The 23,646-nt window shown below is 37.5% G+C and overlaps 1 protein-coding gene and 1 long non-coding RNA gene across 5 annotated transcripts in view; one reads left to right on the forward strand and one right to left on the reverse strand.

Moving 5' to 3' along the window:
* Positions 1-8,400, reverse strand: part of LOC128613689 (uncharacterized) — a 30,619-nt gene extending 22,219 nt beyond the window's left edge. For 2 of the 4 annotated variants that reach the window (XM_053634723.1, XM_053634720.1), the window contains exons 1-7: positions 8,245-8,398; positions 7,809-7,902; positions 7,391-7,532; positions 7,200-7,299; positions 2,069-2,146; positions 1,855-1,977; positions 1,355-1,394 (exon numbers count right to left, since the gene is read on the reverse strand). In XM_053634723.1, the coding sequence (XP_053490698.1) occupies positions 1,355-1,394; positions 1,855-1,977; positions 2,069-2,146; positions 7,200-7,299; positions 7,391-7,532; positions 7,809-7,887 (562 nt within the window). In that variant the 5' untranslated portion in view covers positions 7,888-7,902; positions 8,245-8,398. Of the gene's footprint in view, positions 1-1,354; positions 1,395-1,854; positions 1,978-2,068; positions 2,147-7,199; positions 7,300-7,390; positions 7,533-7,808; positions 7,903-8,244 lie in introns of all 4 variants that reach the window. The other 2 variants (XM_053634722.1, XM_053634724.1) reach the window with 2 other exon arrangements.
* On the forward strand, positions 3-18,232 carry LOC128613690 (uncharacterized). The gene is made up of 3 exons (XR_008386924.1): positions 3-558; positions 15,332-15,600; positions 16,367-18,232. It is a non-coding gene; the product is annotated as an uncharacterized LOC128613690 (long non-coding RNA).
* The last annotated feature ends 5,414 nt before the right edge of the window (positions 18,233-23,646 follow it).

Here is a 23,646-nt window from a genome sequence, read left to right on the forward strand (position 1 = left end):
AGCAACAGCCTGTAATATCATACCAACCAAATGCAACATCCTGGCAACCGACTTAGTTAACATAAAAACCACCTGGAAACACTCTAACAATCAGCTGGGATAGCATAGCAACCACCTAGCACCATCCTAGCCACTGACTCAAATATGATAGAAACCACCTAGCAACACCCTAGCAACAAATTGGAATACCATAGCAACCACCTAGCAACCACCTGGAATGTCATAGCAACCATCTTAGCAACATACTAGCAACCCACTGGAACACCATAGCTACCACCTTGCAACCAAATCAAATAGCATAGCAACCACCTAGCAACACCCTAGCAACCAACTGGAATACCATAGCAACTACCTAACAACAGCCCAAAACCACGTGGAATACCATAGCAACCACCAACAACACTCTGGCATCCACCTAGAATACCATAGCAACTACCTAGCAAAACCCTAGCAAACACCAGGAATAGCATGGGAACCACCTAGTTACAACCTAGCAACCACCTGGGATATTACAGCAACCAAATAGCAACTCCCTAGCAACCAGATGGCATCTCATTTGTAAGTCGCTTTGTAACAGCCTAGCAACCACTTAGAATACCATAACAACTACCTAGCAACAGTTTAGCAACCACATAGCATTAAATGTCCTTTAACCAACATATTTTAACCTTTAAATGTTTTACCCTTTAGACATGTTTTAACATTTTAACACTTTAACACTTAAACATGTTTATTGTTTGTTGAACATTTTTAGCATTTTAACCTTTAAACATAGTGTTTACAATTTGAACCTTCTTAACCTTTTATCATTTACATACTTAACTGTTAATTTTTTCTAACATTATATAATCAATGACACGTGTTTATCCATGAACTTTAACCTTCTAGTTTAGTAACTATTATCAGTTATTCACTATCCAAAGGGAAACTAGTAGGACAAGTTAGATAGGCTGGTGAAGAGTATGGGGAAATCAAGTATAGCCTGATTGAAGCGTACAGTTTTTTAAAAATAGCATTTGAAGGTGTATGTTTTTAATTTGGCATTTAATTGAAAGTATTTGTAATTTCATTCTACTTTTATTTATCATTTATTTAATCATTTTAAAACTCATTAAATTTCTTTATTTTTCTTTATTTTATTCTATTTTCAACACACACAACTTATATCCTTATGTTTGTATTTACATTTTTTTTTACTTCACCTTTCATATTATAAATAAACATTTAAAGCTCACAAATTCATAACAAAATAAAAGTTTACAACTTTACAATTTAAGATGAAAGTTAGAGGAAACGTAACAATTTGGACCTAAACATTGAAAACTTTGCAGCAGTTGAAAAAAATCCCACATACCCGTTTCATCACAGAACTGGCATGAAAGGGTATCGTTTCCCTATGAAAATCACAGAATTAAAAAAAAAAAAATTATAAAATAATCCTTTCAGAGTTTTTCACACATGTGATTATGTGAATAATATGTGAAACTGCATTTCAACCTGTTTTGCCCTGAATGTGAGTTCAAGTAAACAATCTCACATCGCATGAACAATAAGGATCACATGTAACAATAAATAAATCATGTGGGAATATAACATCTAAAAATATGAAACCAAATGAAGTACATGTAAATAATAACGTGTGAAAATAAAATAATCATGTATTTTTAAAAAGACATCATGTGAAAATAAAAACATGCCCTACATGTAAAAATGTGAAAATAATTCACGTTTAAAAATGAATGAAGCATTTCTAAAATCACAGTTTATCTGACTGAAGATAGTGCCGTAAACCTGGATACAATCTTACAGTTGCCAAAACTATGATCTGAAAAATATATACAGACGATCACTTACAGGTATTATTTCATGACTGTTCACTGTAAAGTTGATAACAAGTTGACTGGACAAGTTCTTCATCTCATGCCCGACAGTTTCAACGTGAATGGCTTCAGACTCCACCACTGGGTACAAGTCATTCTGTGAAAACATGCAGAAAAGAGATATCGATTTATATTTTTGAGAAAATAAAAGGTTGAAATAAGACTCACTATAAACGGTTTACACCAACTTTGAGCTGCTCCTCTGGGACATTCAAAAAATGTTCAGTAGGCATGAGTACATGTATGGGTGGATCATCATCAGACAGCTATAAGACAATAAAGACAGATATTGGTCAGATTAAATGCCATTCACATAAACTATTTGAAATAAAAGATCTTCATTATCTTGATGATTTTAACAGTCAGATATTTTTTATTACTAATATTCCTACCAGCAAATGAATTATTATAACACAGCATTTCTAGTACAGCAGATCACATGTTTATCACGTGTTTATATTAATGCGCTCATTCTAATACGTTATCACTTCTATAGGAACAACTCACAGGGACTTGTATGGAAGACACCCCACATAATCTAATCCTACTAATGAACATGGCATTATTTAACAAACAAAAATATATAATTGTTGATATGGTTTTCTGTACGTAGATATTTATTTAACATTTATAGAAGGATTTGTGACAGTCAGTAAGTTTTCCGTCATAGGAAAAGTCTTCTGTATATAGTACTATGAGTTCCTTTTCAAAGGGAACTTCGACGTTGCATTTAGCATAACAGTATGGGAAGCGCCTTGTGTAAAATCATGCCTCTACTTATAGGCCTGCCATGATCAGGTGACGTGGCAATTAAGCGCGTCGCATGATATATATGGCACCTGTGAACCACACCGCCAGCCTTATTATCTCCAGCGAGACTGCATGTCTGTTGTATGTGTGACAAAAAACGTTTCATTTCTACTCTATATTTTCTCAAAATCTCTAAACTTTTCTATCCCTTTTTTAGAAAAAAGAAAAGAAAAGAGAGGGAAATAATGAGCGAGAAAGATTTCAGAAAGTGTGTTACGCCTTGCTCCCGTTTCATCACGGGAGGAGACGGACACACTTTCTGTGTGAAGTGTTTGGGCGTAGAGCTTGCGACAGCAGCCCTCAAGGGGTCTGACTGTCAGCATTGTGAACATTTCACGATTAGGCAGCTCCGCTCTCGGCTCGCTCTCTTCTCGTCCGAAGGTAGTTGGGTTTCAGAGCCTCGCGGATCTGGGCTGGCCGCTGCCGAAAGGTCGTGGGGTTCTTGTATGGATTTGGAAGAGGAGCCGGAGACGAGCGCTGCTCTATCTCTTGCTCTGACTTCCAGGTCCGGCTCTCCGCCTGACTTTGGAGCTCGCGTCGCGACTCCTCCTTCCCCTATGGAAAGCCAAAACACCCTCGCTGACTCCGAGGAGTCAGTAGAGGGTGCCACTGCACCAAAAACCGACAGTAGCTCTCAAGCATATAAAGATCTGTTTGAGGTGATCACTAGGGCGGTTGAAAAGTTGAATATAGGCTGGCCCGGGGAAGAGGAAGTGGCTCGTAGCAGGCTGGATGAGCACTTCCTCTCCAGTGAAAATAAATATAAATCTCCCTCACACTGCAGAAAACTCCCCTTTTTTCCGGAAGTGCATGAGGAGATATCACGCTTCTGGAGAACACCATACACTAGCCGTGTTTATAACCCCGCGACGTCTGATTACTCAGCCGTCACTGGGAGTGAGCAGCACAGCTATGTAGCAATGCCAAAGGTGGGGGAGGCGCTTGCGAGCCACCTCTCTCTATCAACCGCAGGTAATTTAGGGAGGCCAACTTTACCTTCTAAGCCATGTAAGGCCACCTCTGCGTCGGTGGGTAAAGCCTGTGCAGCAGTGGGTCTTGCTTGTGGGTCACTGCATACAATGGCAGTGTTGCAGGCCTACCAAGCAGACCTGCTGAGGGAGCTCGATACTGGGGAGGAAATTGGGCCCGAGGCAGTGGCAGAGCTGCGCCACGCCACAGATTTATCTCTCCAGGCAACCAAACAAACGGCCCGTCATATTGGCCGTTCAATGGGTAGCCTGGTTGTGTCGGAAAGGCACCTATGGCTCAACCTCTCAGGGATGGGGGACAAAGATAAGGTCTCCTTGCTGAACGCCCCTGTTAAACCTTCCGGCCTGTTTGGCGGCGCGATTAATGCCATCACCGACAGGTTTCACGAGGCAAAACAGCAAACAGTGGCATTCAGCCAGTTCCTTCCCCGTCGTGTTGAGTTCGCCCGGGCCTCCATGATTGGAGCCCGGGCCAGCGCTAGTGTGAGGGAGGCGCAGAAAGCCAGGGGGACCGGGCGGCCACAGCCACAGCCTGCTAAGAGGCCTGATCTAAGAATGATCATAAAAGCAAAGCAGGCTAGGAAGGAACGGTCCTGATGGGCCACAGAGGGACGTATCAGGGGACATGAGGTTGTTAGGGCAGTTAGCCCCCAGTGCTACTGTAGGGCCTGCCCTGGCCAGGGCCATCCCACGTTTTCAGCCTTCTCTGGTCAGCAAGCTGTCACAGGGAGACGGAAATCTGATGCTTTCCCTCCAACGAAATGTGGAAAAGCTAACATCACTGAAAGACCATTTAGCAGCATGGAAACTACTGCCAAATGTGTCTCCATGAGTTCTATCTACATAGAAAATGGTTACCAGGTCCAGTTCAGAGCTCGACCCCCCCGGTTCAGAGGTGTGCTCACCACAGTTGTCAGCACAGAGCAGAGCCCAATGTTAGCACAGGAAGTAAGTTCCCTTTTTGGACAAAGGGGCCATAGAAATTGTACCCCATTCCCTAAGGGAGGGAGGGTTTTACAGCCGCTATTTCCTGGTCCGCAAAAAAGACGCGAGTATGTGGCCAATTTTAGATCTGCGTCATCTGAACCGTACTCTTTGGACATACAGGTTCAAGATGCTGATGCTCAAACTTATTGTGCCACAGATTCAGTCCGAGGACTGGTTTGTGACGATAGATCTGAAAGATGCATATTTCCACATAGGAATATCGCCCAGTCACAGGAAGTTCCTCAGGTTTGCGTTTGGAGACAACACGTACCAATTTCAGGTTCTTCCCTTAGTGCTAGCTTTATCCCCTCGCACCTTCACAAAGTGCATGGATGCTGCTCTGGCTCCCTTGCGACTCCAGGGCATCCGTGTACTGAACTACCTGGACGACTGGTTAATTCTAGCACGATCCAGGGAACAGGCGGTTCAACATCGAGATGTTGTTCTCGCCCACATGAGGAGCTTGGGGCTCAGGTTGAACCTCAAGAAAAGTATGCTTTCTCCAGTGCAGAGGACAACTTTTCTAGGTGTTATATGGGATTCTACTACGTTGAGGGCGTTTCTATCCCCAACACGTATAGAATCGATCCTATCAACTTTGAGCAAGATAAAGCTAGGTCTGGGCATCCCCTCCAGTCTCTATGAGAGACCGTTGGGCCTTATGGCAGCAGCAGCCAACGTCATACTGTTGGGCCTATTGCACATGAGACCGTTTCAGTGGTGGCTGAAAAGTCGGGGGTTTCATCCGAGGATGAAACCTCTGAGAGTAATCAGTGTCACGCGACGATGCCTACGTGCTCTGAGTATTTGGAGGTGCCCACAGTTTCTAGCCTCGGGTCACACTCTAGGGGCGTCTCCTTACCACAAGACGGTAATGACAGACGCGTCCCTCACGGGCTTAAATGGCTGCCCAGCTCACGGTCTTTGGAGTGGCCCTCATCTGGAGTGGCATATAAATCGCCTAGCGATGTGGGCCGTATTCCTAGCACTGAAATTCTTTCTTCCTCAGTTGAGAGCTCACCATGTGCTAGTTGTGTCAGACAACACAGCGGTGGTCTCATATATCAACCACCAGGGAGGGTTATGTTCACGCCCCCTGTTCAGGCAGGCGCAACTAATCCTTCTCTGGGCAGGGGGAAAGTTCTTGTCAGTGAGTGCAATGTACATTCCGGGCAGCCGGAATGTAGGGGCAGACATCCTGTCAAGGCAGGGGGTTGGAGGCTCCATCCACAAGTGGTGGAGTCCATATGGCGGAGGTTTGGACAAGCAGAAGTGGATGTGTTCGCCTCCGAGGAGACAACACACTGCCCGCTTTGGTTCGCCCTCACGCCTCCTGCATCATTGGGGCAGGACGCCATGGTGCACACGTGGCCGAGGTCACGTCTATATGCTTCCCCCCGATTGCTCTGCTCCCACAAGTTCTAGTGAGAGTTCGCCATGACCGTCTACGTTTGCTGCTAGTAGCACCTTATTGGCCAGCTCGAATATGGTTCTCGGAGATAATTTCCCTGCTTGACGGCACTCCTTGGGAGATTCCCATCCGCAGGGATCTACTGTCTCAAGCTGGAGGGCTGATTTATCACCCTCGGCCAGAACTATGGAAACTGTGGGTCTGGCTCCTGAGGGGCACCAGCTCATAGATTCTGGTCTCACAACTGAGGTTGTAGAGACCATGTTAAACGCTAGAGCTCCATCCACAAGGAAATTGTATGTGCTCAAGTGGCGGCTTTTTGTCTTGTGGTGTGAGGAACGTCAGCTAGACCCAGTGAACTGCGCAATAGCTACAGTCCTGGAGTTCTTACAAGAACGTTTCTCAGCAGGGTTGGCTCCTTCTACAATCAGGGTTTACGTGGCTGCCGTTTCGGCCAGCCACACCCCTGTTGATGGAGCCTCTGTGGGGCAACATCCTCTAGGTTCATGCGTGGTGTCAGACGGCTGAGGCCCATCTGCAGGCCGCGCATACCTTCCTGGGACCTTTCTGTGGTCTTGGAAGGTCTGTCAGGGGCCCCATTTGAGCCCTTAGAGTCAGCCTCTGAGAAGCTTCTGACTCTAAAGGTAGCTCCTCTACTGGCCCTGACATCTCTCAAGCGAGTGGGAGATCTACAGGCTCTCTCTGTTGCCCCTTCCTGCCTTGACTTTGCCCCTGGATTAGCCAAGGCCTTCCTGTATCCTAGGCCGGATTATATTCCTAAAGTGCCTACATCGGCTGCCCACCCTGTGGTGTTGCAGGCTTTCTGCCCTCCTCCGTTCCTCACACTTTATAGCTGCTATAATGTAAGTGATGTATAGTTTTCTTGGACATTCCACAACACTAAATGTAAGTATAAATGAATAAATAGTATTGCACATTTTCAGTTGTTGGTGAATTGCTGTTGTACTGTATAAGAGAAATAAAAGACTTTGTTGTGTGCTGTTATAAGCATGTGCTGCTATTAAAATAAACTTGGTGGTAATCTCTTATTTTCCTCTAACAGCACACTCCATTGTGTTTTATCCCTCATTTAGTTTAAAATCAGCAATAGCTGAGTGTTACCTTTGGAGCAGAGATCTGAATGTTAAAGTCTTCTAGGGCATAGGTTTTGGTTTCCCCATCAAATGGTAAGCTGATGGAATCCATATACATTCTCTCTGCCCTGTGTTGCACAGACATTGACATATCTTTTAGTCTAAATTTATGGACACACATTCGTATGAGAATGTATTTGAATTTTACTGTTTGCTTACCTGTTGTATATATTTGTATCGGTATTATTTGAGGCAAACAATTCAGTACACATATGTTTTATTTCCAAGTCATTAGAGTTGGGTGATGTAAATATTTCATCCCGTACACACTTTGTGACATTACATGTGGGCTTTTGCTCAGCTAAAGATAAAGAAAAAGACAAATATAATGAACCTTATTAACAGTTATCAAGTAATTTAGCATTGTTTCAAAAATATATAGTAATATAGAATTGTCAAAGAAGTATTGTTTTGACCTTGTACCAGTTTATAGATAGAGATAGATACTTTATTGATAGATTTACTTTATTGTCATTATTATCTTAGTTATCTTAGCTGTGCATTTGATGATTTGATGTAAGAAATGCCACATCTTTATTAAAGTCTATTTAGGATGAAATTAAAATTGTAATTTTACCCTGTTCTCTTGATATATTAGAGCCATCATCAGGAATGGCTCCAAAGTTCAGCAGAACCATAAAGTAGAGGAGTTTCATATCAGCAGCTCTCTGCTATGATTAGACAGATTGATAGATGGATAACTTTAGTAGAGATAACACATAATAGTATACAAAGACATTAAATTGCACTGGCTCGACTTAAGACAAATTTTGGAGAAAAAATCCCACCAAAAACAGAACAAATACTTTAAGAATTATATAAATACATATTACAAAATACAAGTGAAATTTTAAAAAGAATTGTACGAAGCACCTGCGTAATTACAAATTCATCCCTGTTTCTGTGGACACTGATAAAATGGAAGAATTTGAAGAATTATTCACGTCTCATATTATTATAAAAGATAAACACCTCAGGCTCATACAAATCAAAGTTATAAACTGTAAACTTACCTAAATCTTGTCCAAAACCAAACAGCTCAGCTGGATAGACGGTGATGTCTATCTATTGCATGTTTCCTACCTGTTAATGCATGTTTACCTCTTATTCATTTGCATACACAAATACCAGCACATCAGATACGGATATGTGCGTTGCTCCAAACATCTGGGATACAATGCCTCATTTTAAAACACTGTGTGGCTTATTCAAATGTGTCTTGGATTTCTGTCAATGATACCGTTCTGTAGTATTACAATAATAATAATAATATTTTTTAGAAACAAGTACAGAAAGTAGTTGCGTTTGCCAATTATGGAACTATTTGATGGGTCCTCGGCCATAAATAATAAGTAATTTTGTGTTTAAAATGTATTAGTACTAATTTAAATATACTGCATGGTAAAACTTTCCATGTTGTATGAATTAACATAGGGTTGTCCTATCATTTCTTCGTACATACTTACAAAATTCAAAGCAGCGATTTCGGTGTAAAACTATAACAAGACCCAACCTGTTCTTTTTAATAGTATGTACAGGTGTTACAATATATTCATGTAAATGAAATATATCCAGCAAGACCTGTCCTTGTATTAAAACTCATTTTAAAAAAAAGAAGAGTGTAATAAATGCTGAAATGACTTATACAAATTTGTGCTGAAAAGGTGTGAATCAGCAAGCAGTTGGTTGTGAAGTAGATTGTGTGGAATAAAGTTACCACTGAGTGTATAATTCATGGACATAAGAAGTTATGAATGATACAGTAAGGTAATTATTATATTGTGTATAGTATATAGTATAAATCGGTCAGATATTTGTATTCTTGTGGGGACAGTTACAGCATTTAGATACATGAATAAATACATCTTAAAGTTGTTCATTCTGTTCATTTGTTCAATTCTTTTCATTTCATTCTTTCCTTTTCATTCTGTTCACTTCTTTTTTTGATCCATACCATTTTTTTTAAACGATGCAATGATGAGACAATAATTGAAATGAATTGAGGCAACAATCATAAAGTGATTATCAATTATAATTGATTATAAATTGATTATCAAAAAAGTTCAGACAACTGGTGTGTAAAGTATAATTCATGTTTAAACTGATGTGTAAATAATTTAATAGGCTTGCCAGAGCATTTGCCCGTTACGCTGATACTTAAATTAGTTCTTCTCTACGTCATTATTCATTCATTATTCTCTAATCATTATTTAGGATGTAGATCAGGCCTGCTCCAGATTGTGAACAAAGCTGATCACATATCATTCAGAGGTGACTAAACTGAATAGTATCATATCGTAGCAGATTCAGTAGTGTCACCAAAGAAATTGTTGCCTTAACAATCATACCATTTCGTGTAGAAACCTGAGGTATAAACACAAAAATATATAGATACAAAAATAAATACAGCTGCTCCCTTGAGTGTTCAACATGCCTTCAACATCGCAAACCCACACATATTGTTCTCCACCTTCTCTTAACTGCCTAAACCCCCCATCCTCCTTATTCCACGTTCACTCTTACAGCTGATGATGGGAGAATAAACATTGCACAGAAGATCACCAACATTGTCATCCTTCAGTCAGCCAAGCAGGACCAAACCTATACACAGGTTTATAAGGAAGAAATGGCCACAATGATGACAAATATCTATGTAGCCTTCATCAGAACCACACACCTGCACACCAACTCCGGTCTACATTCCTATTAATATGGTTAATTTGCATGGATCAGTTAGAAAGCTCTCGCCATCACATGACAGCTTCCAACTGGGGAGGCTGAAGGCTAACATGTGCTTTCTTCCAGAGACATGAAGCCAGCCAATGGCATCTTTTTTAACTGCTACATCACAGGGCAGCTTAACACTCAGAGGAAAGCGCTATCTGCCCACCTCTGCATTCGTGAACCCACAGTCACCCATGATTGGCTAGTGTCTCTGTGATTGAGAGAGAGTATCCCATCCCTCCCACCTAGAGAGTGTGGCTAGTTTTGCTCCCTTGGCTCCCAGCCACAGATGGCTTTGGCATCGCTGGGATTCAAACTTATGATCTCCTGATAATAGGGCAAAAACGTTTCTGTTGCACCACTCAGGAGCCATGGCTCTGGTTTTTCCATTTTGTTTCATTCTTATCTTCATTTCATTCTGTTCAGATTTCTGTTGAGTGCGTTTTGGGGGAAACTCATACGTATTTCAATTAGATTCTTGAGGAACATATAACAATTTGAAATTGTTATATTTCCCCCCCTCAGAATATTAAAATTATTATTAAATGCATTAATACAATATTACAGGGGGGAAATACGTATTGGACGTGTCAACATTTTTTTCAGTAAATATATTTCCAATTAATATATTTCCACTGTATAATAGTACGATGAAATTTGGAATGAGGTTTTCTGGAACAAAAAAAACCCCCACTAATCATGTGTCTAACACCAACACAAATGAATACTTGATTACAATGTTTATGGCAAAAAATATATATGAACAAATACAAATACTCACATCATACCATATTCAAAATAAAGTGGAAATTCTGATTGTTTTTTCTGTTTTCTTTTATTTTTTCAATTAAAAATTGTATTTAGACTATAGTTTATAGTGGACTGCTTAACTTTATGTTTATGAAATAATTAAATTCATATTCACATCCCTAAGTGAAGTTAATGTCCAGTATGGCCAGCAGGGGGTGCTCAAAGAACATTAACTCAAAGAATCAGGGTTCGAATCACTATAATACTGTATCATAGAATCACTTTAACACAGTATAAGAGAGCTGTATAATTATATAAAAATGAATATACAGTGTGATCACATACACAACAAAACATTTTCTGCTAGTTTAAGGATAAGGGTACTTTATATGTAAACCAAAAATATCAGATCAGATCAGTCTGCTCAAAAGTAGAAGTGATGAAGAATTAATAAGTACTCAGTTTAAAAAATATTGGATCATTTTACATATTATATGTCCTCCAAACCAAATGTGCATTGTTTACAGTCCCCTCCAAAATAATTGGAACAGCAAGGCCAATTCTATACTTTGAAGACATTTGGGTTTGAGATCAAAAGATGAATATGAGACAATAGATCAGAATTTCAGCTTTCCTCATAGTTACATTTGGATGTGTTAAACAACTCTGAACATAGCATATTTTGTTTGAACCCACACATTTTTTAAAGTGATCAAAAATATTGGAACATATATTGGACCGATAGATGTTTCTAGCTGCCCAGGTGTGCCCTATTAAATTGATTTTTTAAAGAATTAATAGCTCTGACTGTCTACTCTTGGTTTGAGCCCAGGGTTTCGCCTGTGAAGACTGCATTTGTTGTTAAAAAGGATAAACCAACATGAAGACCAGAGAGCTGTCTATGTGAGAAAAGCAAGCCATTTTGAAGCCTAGAAATTAGAGAAATCTATCAGAGCAATTGCACAAGCATTGGGCATAGCCAATGCAATAATCTGGAATGTCCTGAAAAAGAAAGAAACCACTGGTGTAACAAACAGTCATGGTTGGTCCGCCAAGGAAATGAACAACAGTTGATGACAAACATTGTGAGAACTGTGAAGAAAACCCCCCAAACAACAATTAGTGATATCAACAACCTGCACAGGGCAGGGGTGAAGCTATCACAGTCCACTATTCAAAGAAGACTTCAAGTGCAGAAATATAGAGGCCATACCACAGTATGGAAGCCACTCATGAGCAGTAAGAATCAGAAAGCCAGATAAACAATGAACTACAGAGATGAACCACAAAAGTTGTGGAACTAAGATTAACATGTGGAGAGAGAAAAAATGGAATGCCTCATGATCCAAAACATACAATCTCATCAGTCAAGCATGGTAGTGTTATGACTTGGGCTTGCATGGCTGCTTCTGGAATGGGTTCACTAATCTTTATTGATGATGTAACTCATGATCATAGCAGTAGAATGAATTCAGAAGTCTGTCTTCCAATTTACAGAGAAATGCATCCAATCTAATTGGGAGGAACATCATCATGCAGCAAAACAATGACCCATAATGCACTTCCAATACAACAAAGGTATGAGAACCCATGTGAGGATATGACTTCACCAAGAGATCGAGTAAAGAGGGAGAAAAGAAAAGAACCATGTACTGAGCCTTGTGGGACACCAGTGGAGAGTCTGCGGGGAGCAGATGTGGATCCCCTCCACATCACTTGGTATGAGCGGCCTTCCAGGTAGGAAGCAAACCACTGCCATATTGCACCATGAATTCCGAGACTCATGAGGGTGGACAAGAGAGTCCTGTGGTTGACTGTGTCAAAGGCTGATAAAAGTTTGAGAAGGATGAGGACTGATGACAGTTTGGGTGATCTAGCAGCATGTAGCTTCTCAGTGACAGCCAAAAGGGCTGTCTCTGTGGAATGTGCCACTTTGAAGCCAGATTGGTTAGGATCTTGGAGGTTGTTTTGTGAGAGGTAGAGAGACAGCCCCCAAAGAGGCTGCGGCTCCCACTTTGAAAACCACTGTCCTAGGGGACCAGGAGGGCAGTAGATGACTATGATGAGAAGGTTGATCGGGGAGGTAACTGTAACTGCATGGAATTTGAAGGATGAAATGAGACAGAGAGAGGTGTGAAGCACTATCTCCGATTACAACAGCAGATCTGCACCACGACCCTGCCAGTTTCTCATGGAGTGTGAGAGAAAGCATAAGCAGAGGATGGAGCAGCTGGTGTAGCGGAGTTCTGTGGAGATATCCAGGTCTCAGTTAGTGCCAGAAAGTCAAGAGGGTAATGGGAAGCTAAAACTGAGAAGAAATTAGCTTTCTTTAAAGTAGACTGGCAATTCCAGAACCCACCTACCACTGCTGTTTGAGACTGAGACAGAAGAAAAGGGTAGATGAGGTTACTGGTAGTACTGGTCTGAGAGTGGTGACAACAGAGATAGATTTGAGGCATATGTCTAGTCAGGAATGAAGTTAGTGAAGATAGGGCTGAGAGGGAACTGGTAACACTTAACTGAACAAGAAGAAATAAACACTACTAAACTTGATATTTTATCTAAATTTATGCTTCCAACCGCTACAGCACACTGAATTTTGAATTAGATATAGCTTCAATTTTAGTAAGCCCTGCCCACAATTCACACCTTAAGGGAGATTGAAATTACTCTTGATTAACCACCTGAGAGAACTAATTAGTATAGACACAAATATTTCCAAGCAACACTACAGAATCAACAATACTATACAATACAACAACTTTAGTGGCAAGAATCTCGATCCAACTGAATCAAGTAGATAGTACACAAAAGTCAGAATCCTACCTTACCAGTAGGGAATAAATTCAAGATCAACCAACTTAAAGCACATGGATATGCAACCAAATATTAAGTGTTATTTACTTTAACAGTACTGCTACAGTACTTTTGCTTACTTAAAAATCGGGTGGTCAGCACCAAAGGTGCCATGTTTTAAGTTGTTTAACACATTTAGATGTATATATGAGGAACTGAAAGCTGAAATTCGTCTCATATTCATCTTTTGATCTCAAACCCAAATGTCTTCCATGTATAGCAAAAACAATAGAATTGGCCTTGCTGTTCCAATACTTTCAGAGGGGACTGTACTTCTGAAAATGAAAAAAGGGAAAGGGAAAAAAGTGAAATATGATCAAATAGGTTTTAAATAACTTGTGTAACTTGTTGCAGTTCTTCTATTGATATCTATCAGTATATGATGTATAACCACATCACCAGTAACTGACATGTAATATCTGATCACTGGGTAAAGCTGCTTTCATAGGTCTTGACTTTAGTACTAGCTGGTTCGGACAGAGTTGAGGTTTGTGTCTTGGAATCCCTGTCCTTCTTCATTGTCCCATAGAACCACAGGAAGAGAAACAACCCTGGATATCAACAAGATAAAAATGAATGTTATTCACCCTCACTGAAATCACTTCCCCCTTAATGGTTTCATAAAAATATCATACAGCGGTTTCAGTGGCTTCTGTCTGTCCAATGCGTACTCTCTAACCTTCTTTTTACTGGAAGTTTGTGTTCTTGCTCAATCTGATCAGTTTTCGTTTCAACTCTGCCCACACCCACCATCATGATGTCAGCTCAGTGAAAACATTTTTTGTATGACTAGCATTAATGTTTTAGCATAAAAATTTTGTTTTCTGCCAGGCAGATTACAAACATCCCAGTTTGCACAAAACTTCAGGTTGTGTTAATTCATAGCTGTCTAGAGGGGAGAATTTTATCACTGAGAAGACATGCAGATATTTTCTTACAAGTATCAAACTGAGAAACTAATTCCTGGAAAACTGACTTTTTCAGAAATTGGTGGGTTGGATGATCAGTTCAATGCATATGTATCATATGGCAAAATTATACACATTGGTTTGTGTTGTGCATTAGCAAATGTTATGCAATTAGGACATAATCAACATTACATTTTTAGGCAGCCAGTTTAAGGCATTTTATAGGAAATTCTTTTAGGGAAATATAGGATGAAAATCACCTCCGAATGGTTTCACACTATTACTGTAGTCTCATTATCCTGAAAACCTTATCCTGATTTCTGTTGCTCTTTAGACTATTTGTTGTATTCAGTGCAGCATGGGTCTAAACTATCTTAATTTTCTTAAAAACTATCTTAATTTTCTTAAAAAATGTAATACCTATAATTAAAAAAATGTGCCAAACTCTGAATAAAGTAAAATGTCAGAAATATTGCTTAATTTTGTTCATGAATTAAATTTTCTATAATAATTATAATATTTCTATAATAGAAATTTCTGCAATACTTTCTATTTTCTAATCTGGTCTTCAACCATATTTTATTGTTTATTGTTTTCATTCAATATTTCAGACATGAATGGTATAATTTTTTTCAAAGACATTTGAAGATTTTTTCAATTATTGATTTTTTTTTCCAACTTATAATGTTTTATCCTTTTCCCCATGATATTTATATAAAATAAAAATTTATATATCATTTGTTTTAAAATCATTTTTTAAAAAAAACCCTCACAAATGAATGTATGAAATGGTTAATATAAGAAATAGAAATCAATAAAAGTAATGTTTATAAACTTTTTTTTTTTTTTTTTTTTAAAAAAGATATCAGTACCTTGCAGGCTGTTGCAGATACAGAAGAGGTATAAAATGGGGTAGTTTGTGTATCCTGAGGTGAATAAAGCCAAACCCCATGTCATTCCCAGCAGGACAGTCAGGCCCAGGACAGTGCAAATGTCCTTACGGGACAGAAGCTTACTGCCTTGGACATTCAAGCAACGCATCTTAAAGATTTGATACGTCACTGCCAACAGAATAGATGTGTTGAACAGGATTGTTAAGGAAAAGTAGGGGATGTTCATGCCATACAAAAGGTAAGGGTCGGTAATCCAGCAGCTGTGGTACAAATTGTACATGTTGAAGATCAGACACCAAAAGTAGACATTTATCATAAGTTTATTGTAATGCAGCCATGTAGATTTTTAAAAAGTTTTATGCTACAAATTGCAAGCTGTTTTTTTTTTTTTAAAAAAAGGTTTACTTACAATTGCGTTGTTTCGTTTGTGCTAGATAAATGTATTTGCGTGGCGCCATAAAACGGTTTACTACCATACACACATAGACTTCCTCCAACAAAGACAGCAGGCACTCCTGTAAAAAAAAAAATTCCAGAAACTCATGTGTGCTGTACACTCACTGATCACTTTAATAGGAACACCTGTATACCTGAACATTCATGCAATTATTCAATCCGCCAATCATGTAGCAGCAGTGCAATGCATAAAATCACGCAGATACAGGTCAAGAGTGTTGGTTAATGTTAATTGGCTACAAAAGCAGAAGACCACATCATATCCCTCTCTAATCATCGAAGAGCAGGAATCTGAGCTACAATGGGCACATACTCACCGAAACTAAACAGCTGAATATTAGAAAAATGGCTGGTCTTTTTCCAATCTTCTGCTGTCCAGATTCAGTGAGCCTGCATTGCACTGCTGCTACATGATTCACTGACTGGATAAATGCGTGACTGAACAGGTGTATAGGTAATCCATATAAAGTGGTCTTTGAGTGTAAGTGTATTATAATTTTAATTAAATAGACATTATTATTGGGCTTATATGACATTGTGTTTTGCAGTTAGACCACATGGATTCCTCACCCCATCCAAACAGCGACAGCTTGACCATGTAGTGCTTGAAGTGGGTGTTGAACACTTTGATTAGAAGCAAGTACAAGTGTATGGCTTCAATGGCCATCCAAGAGAAACAGGCCAGGAGGCTGTACTGTATTATCACCGCTATTACAACGCACACAGTGTCTTGAGACCAAGTGGCTCCCCATTCAATTAACAAGAAGCTGGTGTTGAGGAGGAACAAGGCTACACTCAAAGACACATGGATATGGATGGAATTGCTTCTATTTGGGCTCCTGTAAAAACAGAGCATATATATGTTTGGGTTGTATTTGTGTATGCTGTTGAATTTTATATACAGACAGGTTACAAATTAAAGCAAAAACAGATTGATCTGTTATGCAGGGGAATGTGGGGGAATTGATTTATTTCCCTAGCATGGTTTGGAGTCTCTTGTCCATTCAGACTGATCACCTTTATCCAATGATGAAACATTTATATTCTGATCCCCAAACCATCCCCAAACCCTTGAGCACTGAACCACTGCTGTCCCTTGAATGTCCTAGCTGTGGAAATACAGGGTACTATAACCAGTAGTGTTTTCTCAAATTTCTGAGGAGCCCCATTCTTTTAGTCCAAGGGTCTTCTCAGGTTAGGGCTCCTGGGTAGTCCAGATCTAATGTTCATCCTTCTGTGACACTCTTGACATTAACTGTATAATCCAATATCAGGGTTTTTGATCTACCATAGTATCTTAGTTCCAATATCCCATTTCAAACAGAACAGCATCAACAGCATCAATTTCAATGTAATTGATTATGGAAACTGCTAGAATATTTAAAATACATTTAAAAATATTTGCTCTTAGCCAGTTAAAATGCATCATTGGTATATCATCACATTTATAATACCCACTTCATGAAAACGTAGAGGAAGATGGTGACTATTGAGAAAAACGACGAAAGACTACACCCTATATAACTCATATAGGACAGGATTTTCCACTGCCAAGGATCAATTTTCAGCACGTTCATGTCAACCTAATAACACACACACACACACACACACACACACGCACACACACACGCACACACACACATGCAGTCAGATAATACAGATTTATTAGCAAAGCTATAGTATAACTAGTTTACACACTTGATTTCTGATACTAATTCAGTTCTTACCAGAAGTACAGCGAAGGGGGTCATATGATTGTATGAGCAGGTTACAGTGTTGCTGCTGTTAAAGTTAATCAGGTTGGTGAAAGACCCCATGTCATCCCACTTTTGCTCTATTTGGGATCAAATAAGAATCTATGGTTAATTTTAACCTAATAGCCACAAGCAGGTAGGATCCTGTGTGTGTACACATGAGAAGAAGACAATAAAAAAAAAGAATGTTGTACACTTTTGTTGGTAGTTTTCAAAAGACTGATATGAGTAGAGTCATATAGGTTGCTGTGATGTTCTCGAGCTGCTGTGAGTCACCCTGACAATCCTGTACTATTAATTCAGATTGCTTTTTACTTCACTTGTTAATGTGGAAAGAAAAATGAATGCACTATGTCTTGATTGAGGAACACACCAGATATAACGTTCTACATTTTTGCAATATATTCTCATTTGCATTTTCTGCTTCAGTCCAAATGAATGAATATGAAGCCAAGCAATTTCAGATAATATGACATTAACTATGGAAAAGCTCCAAAATCCTGTCATATTAAGCAGCCGTACATTTTAAAGCATAGTATTTAGCAACTACTAACAGTTATTCACTATCTAAAGTAAAGTAGCAAAGAGAAGCTAAGAGTTTGGAAATGTACGTTTTGATAAATTAAAAAAAAGCTGATTACACCCTTATAAAAAGCATTTTTTTTCTGTCTTGGTATTTAAAGTTTTATCTTATTTTTATTTCAGTATCTTAAATTTATTTGAATGAATTATTATTAAATAATTGATTGATTAATTAATTAATTTATTTGAATAAATAGAATAAATTATTTACAAAATTCATAAAACTTTTAATATTATTTTTCATTAAGTAAAAAATTATTATTATTATTATTATTATTATTATTAAGAGTTACCATTAACCTCCAGCATGAGTAAGCGCTCTCATAGTGTGCAGACCTTTACAGTATTTTTTTTCTGTAAGGTATTTCACCTAGTATACGAGGTAATCTTGTTAGTTTTAACTTGGCAGGTGTATTATCATAGTTATTACCAAATATCATTCAAATTATAAAGCTTATAGAACACTCTTTATTTCATCATAACCAACCGACCATCACTACCAACAATTTACACACCTCATTTTGTATGAACCTTACAAATTAAGATTAAGTTTAAAAGCAGTGTAACCATTTATACCTTTTCTTGTGACTTTAATCCAACACCGTTTGTACAAGAGATCATTTTCTCATCACTGTTGGTTCTCATAACTATTGCACCACCAATAACATTGCAGCACTTGACAAAAATCCTACATACCTGGAACAGCATCCACATCGTAGAACTGACATGACAGAGTATGGGTTTCCTGTGAGAATAAACACAAGGGCAGAATTAACAAATAGATTAAATAATCCTTTCAGAATTTCTCATGTGAAAGAGCATTTCAACCTGTTATACCCTGAGGTTGTTCGTATGAATTCAAGTAAACACATGTACCATCATGTGATCAATAAAGACCACATGTGGCAACAATTTAATCATGAGAAATTCATGTCTGAAAAATGAAACCATGTGCACTACATGTGGAAAAAGTAACACGTGAAAATAAAAGACCTGTGTGTAAAAGCAAATTTGTAACTAAAAACACATGCACTACATGTGAAAGAATAGGATGTAAACAAATTAATTATATGTAACAATCACATGTGCAAATAAAAGCTCATGTCCTGCGTGTGTAAAAATCACATGAACAACAACAAGACAAAAAAAATCACATGAACCTTGTGTAAATATCACGTAAAAATAAAACGTGCACTACTAGAAGAATAAATTAATCATATATAAACAATCACGAGAAAAATAAAACATTATGACTTACACGTGAAAATACATGAATCGTGTGCAAAAATCAGGAGTGAACATAAAAACACATGCACTACATGTGTAAAAATCCCATTTCGCAAAAATGAATCGTGTTAAAATCAAAAAAATTATTTTCACATGTAAAAAATAAGAAATGCGCTAGATTTGAAATGAAACACGTGAAGAGTCTCAAAACTAGGTGTGTGTCAATTGGATCTGTGAATCATGTGATCATTCTCAGGAGAAAATTTGAAAGTTCTGATCCAAAACAACGATCTGAAACATATATACAGGCGATCACTTACAGGTATTATTTCACTACTGTTTAATGTAAAGTTGATAACAAGCCGTTTGGACAAGTACTCCATCTCCTGTCCGACAGTTTCAACTCGAATGACTTTGGACTTTAACACAGGGTACGAGTTATTCTGTGAATATGTGCAGAAAAGAGATATAGATTTAGATTTTTGGGGAAACAAATGAACTCGAACGTCCAACAGAAACACACGTCATTTAAAGTGATTATGAAGGTTTATGAAAGACTTACTATAAACAGTTGAACAGAGGGATAGGTCACTATACAAACTTTGCACGGCTTCCCTGAGACACTCACAAAAGGTTCAGGAGGTATGAATACATCCAAAGTCAGATTATCACCAGGCACCTATCAGAGAGTAAAGGCAGATATTAATCAGATCAGATGCCATTCACTTAAACACTCTGAAATTAAAGGTCTTCATTATCTTGGTGGTTTTAATCATTAGATGTATTTATTATTCCTACAAACACAACATTAAATGTAATTATAAACAGGTAAAAAAAAAGTATGACATGATGTTCTTTCCCATATTAGAAACTGATGGGTTAATGATTGGCAAATTGCTGTTACTGGAAATAAAACAATAAAACAGGGCGGTAACAGTATCTTGCATCACACCACCCTGTAGTGGATTATTTTGCTATAACAAGACACTCCTAAATGTTTTATTCCTTAGTTATTAATTAAGATGTACATATGAGGTGAGTGTTACCTTTGGAGCAGAGATCTGTACAAGCCCGTGATCTGTGGTGTTCATCATATCTATCTGAACTACAGTCATGTTAAATTCCTCTAGGTCATAGTTTTTGGTTGTTCCATTAAACACTAAGCTGATGAGAGCGTCAATGTAGATTTTCTCTGCCCTGTGTTGCACAGACATTGACATATTTTTCAGTTTCAATCTCTGGACACAAAATGATTTGAGAAGTGTATTCAATTCTTTTTCATACCTGATGTAAACTTTTTTAACGTAACCATCTGAAGCAATCAGTTCAGAACAGAATTTTTTAATTCGTGTTGGTCTTTTTAAATCATTCAAGTCATTAGAGTTGGATGATTGAATGATCAATTCACTTATATCCTTTGAGCGACACTTTGTGACATTACACGTGATGTCATGCTCACCTAAAGACAAACAAACAAACAAAAAACACAGAAAACAACGAGCCTTGTTAACAGTTATTAAATCACTGAACTGCTTCATTAAAACCAAGAAATTGCTAACTTGTTCAGGAACATTCTAATTGGTGCTTACTTATTTTGAAGGAAAGTATTTTAATTTGATCATCGAGGTATTCTACCACACTTGTTTTGTTGATTACAGCCGTTATGCTTGGGGTGAGATTGACAAAATTGCACTCTACATAACACTGGATGCCATCCCAGGTGCAGACTACTGAAGTAAGGTCCTCTTTAATGTTCAATTCTCCGTTGTTGTAGAGAAAGTTCTCAGTCCCATTAGCTGCATAAACAAAAGAAATAAAGTTACACTGTAGTATTGAAAGAAAGAAAGAAAGAAAGAAAGAAAGAAAGAAAGAATGCAGACAAAGGAAAAAAGCAAAAGAGAGTTTGTTTTGTTGTGATACACATTTCCACCCTTAAAATAAAACATTTGTAATAATACTAAAGAAAATATGCAAATTCTTCCTATATTGCCATTATGTCTTAGTTGTGCATTTGATAATTTGATGTAAGAAAAACACTACATCTTTATTAAAGTCTATTTAGGATGGAATTAAATAATTGATTAAATGTTCTGTACTTGAGTTAGGACATTGATCACCATCAGCCATGGCGCCAAAGATCAGCAGAACCATAAAGTAGAGGAGATTCATATCAGCAGCTCTCTGTTATTAATAGATAGATTGATAGATGGATTACTTTAGTAGAGATACACATAACATTGTGCAAAGATAAGATATGAATTAACCCTTGTTAAGTCCTTATGGACTTTTCTGTTTTTTTTAAAAAAAATCATTTTGTCTGTGTTAATGCAAACAGCATCAATTTTGCAAAAGGTGGGTATTTGTATTGGAATTATAATATTTCATTTGCTTCCATGAATCTATTTTAAACTAGGTACACAAAATAGTTACACTCAGGACCTTAAGGACAAAAACATCCCCATTGAAACCCATTCAATCTGCAATATTTAATCCCTGTGATGTTTAAGCATAAAATCATACATTCTGTGTTAATAGGCTTTTATATTTTTGAGAAGGTTTCAAAACATTGAATTTTTATAAATGTTTCTACAATGTGTAAGTATTTTCTCAGGTTTAGCCTCTGGGGAAAATACATGCTTTTAATTATTTATTTTTTTAATTCTGCTGTATTATAGAGCACTGCAGACCATCTGAATAAATGATGCAGCTATAACTGTGTGGGTGTGTTTGTATGGATATCAGAGTTGTGGTTTGTATGAGTTTACTGGGCATTTTATGTATGTGAACAGTTTGAAAGAAAGAAATGATATTGTAATGGAAATCACAAATCTCTCCCCATGTATACGAGGCAAAGAAGGTCATGGAGCTTTGAAGATTTTTGCATTATGTAAAGAAACCGGCGTTTAAAGGGTTAAAATTCTGCAAATGAATGAATGCTTGGTAATTATGATCAGAACTGATGCTGGTAAAAAAATCGAAGTCAGTGAAAGTGGAAAAAATATTACTATATAATATTTCTATGACAGTTTTTGGACGTGGACATTTTTATCCTCTATGGACCTGAGTGTAACTTTATTTAATTGAAGCACAAGGGTTAAAAGAATGGAATTAAAAGATCATGGCCTGGCTTATTAAGAACAACAAGAATAGTTTTAAAATATATAAATACAGATTACATTAATTATATATATATATATATATATATATATATATATATATATATATATGTATGTGTATATATATATATATATATATATATATAAATCTGTGTAATTACAGATTCATTGCTGTTTCTGTAAATATGATAAGATGGAAGAACAATACATCTAAGAATTATTCACCTGTCTCATATTATTATGAAATTTTAATCTTGCCATTCTCCATAAATAAATCAATCAGCCTCATACCACTTAGTTCATGAACACTTCACACTCACATAAATTAAACTCATAAAGCACAAACTTACCAAAATCTGTAGTCAGGTGAGGTTAGATCTCAGATATCATATAATATGTGAAAATCAGGTTCACTTTCTATAGAAATAATTAAGTTACTTAACCTAACCAGCTTAACTGGAAGGATTATGATGTCTCATTTCTGTTGCTTGTTTTCTACCTGTTATAAAGCCACTTATTCATTTGCGTACATAAATACCAGATCATCAGATATCTGCAATTTTGTATTGCTCCTCATATCCAGGATACAGTGCCTCACGTTGTAATATTGTGTAGTTTATTCAAATGTGTCCTGGCTATCAATGATAAACTATCCTGTAATATTAACACATGTTCCATATAAAAAAACAAATACAGAAGGTAGTCACAGGCATCAGTGAGCAAACTATGTGATTACACCAACAATACAGGTGATAAACTACAAGTAATTCTGTGTTTAAAATGTAGTGATACTAATGTAAAGCTACTGCATTATACAACTTTCCCCGTCACATAAATGAACATGGGTTCCTTGCATCAAAATACAAATAAATTCAAAAGCACAGATTAAAGTGTAACACTATTACAAGACACATTCTGTTCTTATTCTTGCAAAAGTATTACAGTCAAAAGTTTGTGGACACTTGACTGAAATGTTTCTTATGATCTTAAAAAGCTTTTGATCTGAAGGTGTATGATTAAATGTTTGAAATCTGTGTTGTAGACAAAAATATAATTGTGCCGACGTATTCGTTTCTTTCATTGGAAAACTGACATTTTATTTACAAAAAAAATCTTTTTTTAAACGGATGACTTGGAGTGAAATATTCC

The sequence above is a fragment of the Ictalurus furcatus genome, chromosome 10, assembly GCF_023375685.1.
Source record: "Ictalurus furcatus strain D&B chromosome 10, Billie_1.0, whole genome shotgun sequence".
NCBI classification, from domain to species: Eukaryota; Metazoa; Chordata; class Actinopteri; order Siluriformes; family Ictaluridae; genus Ictalurus; species Ictalurus furcatus.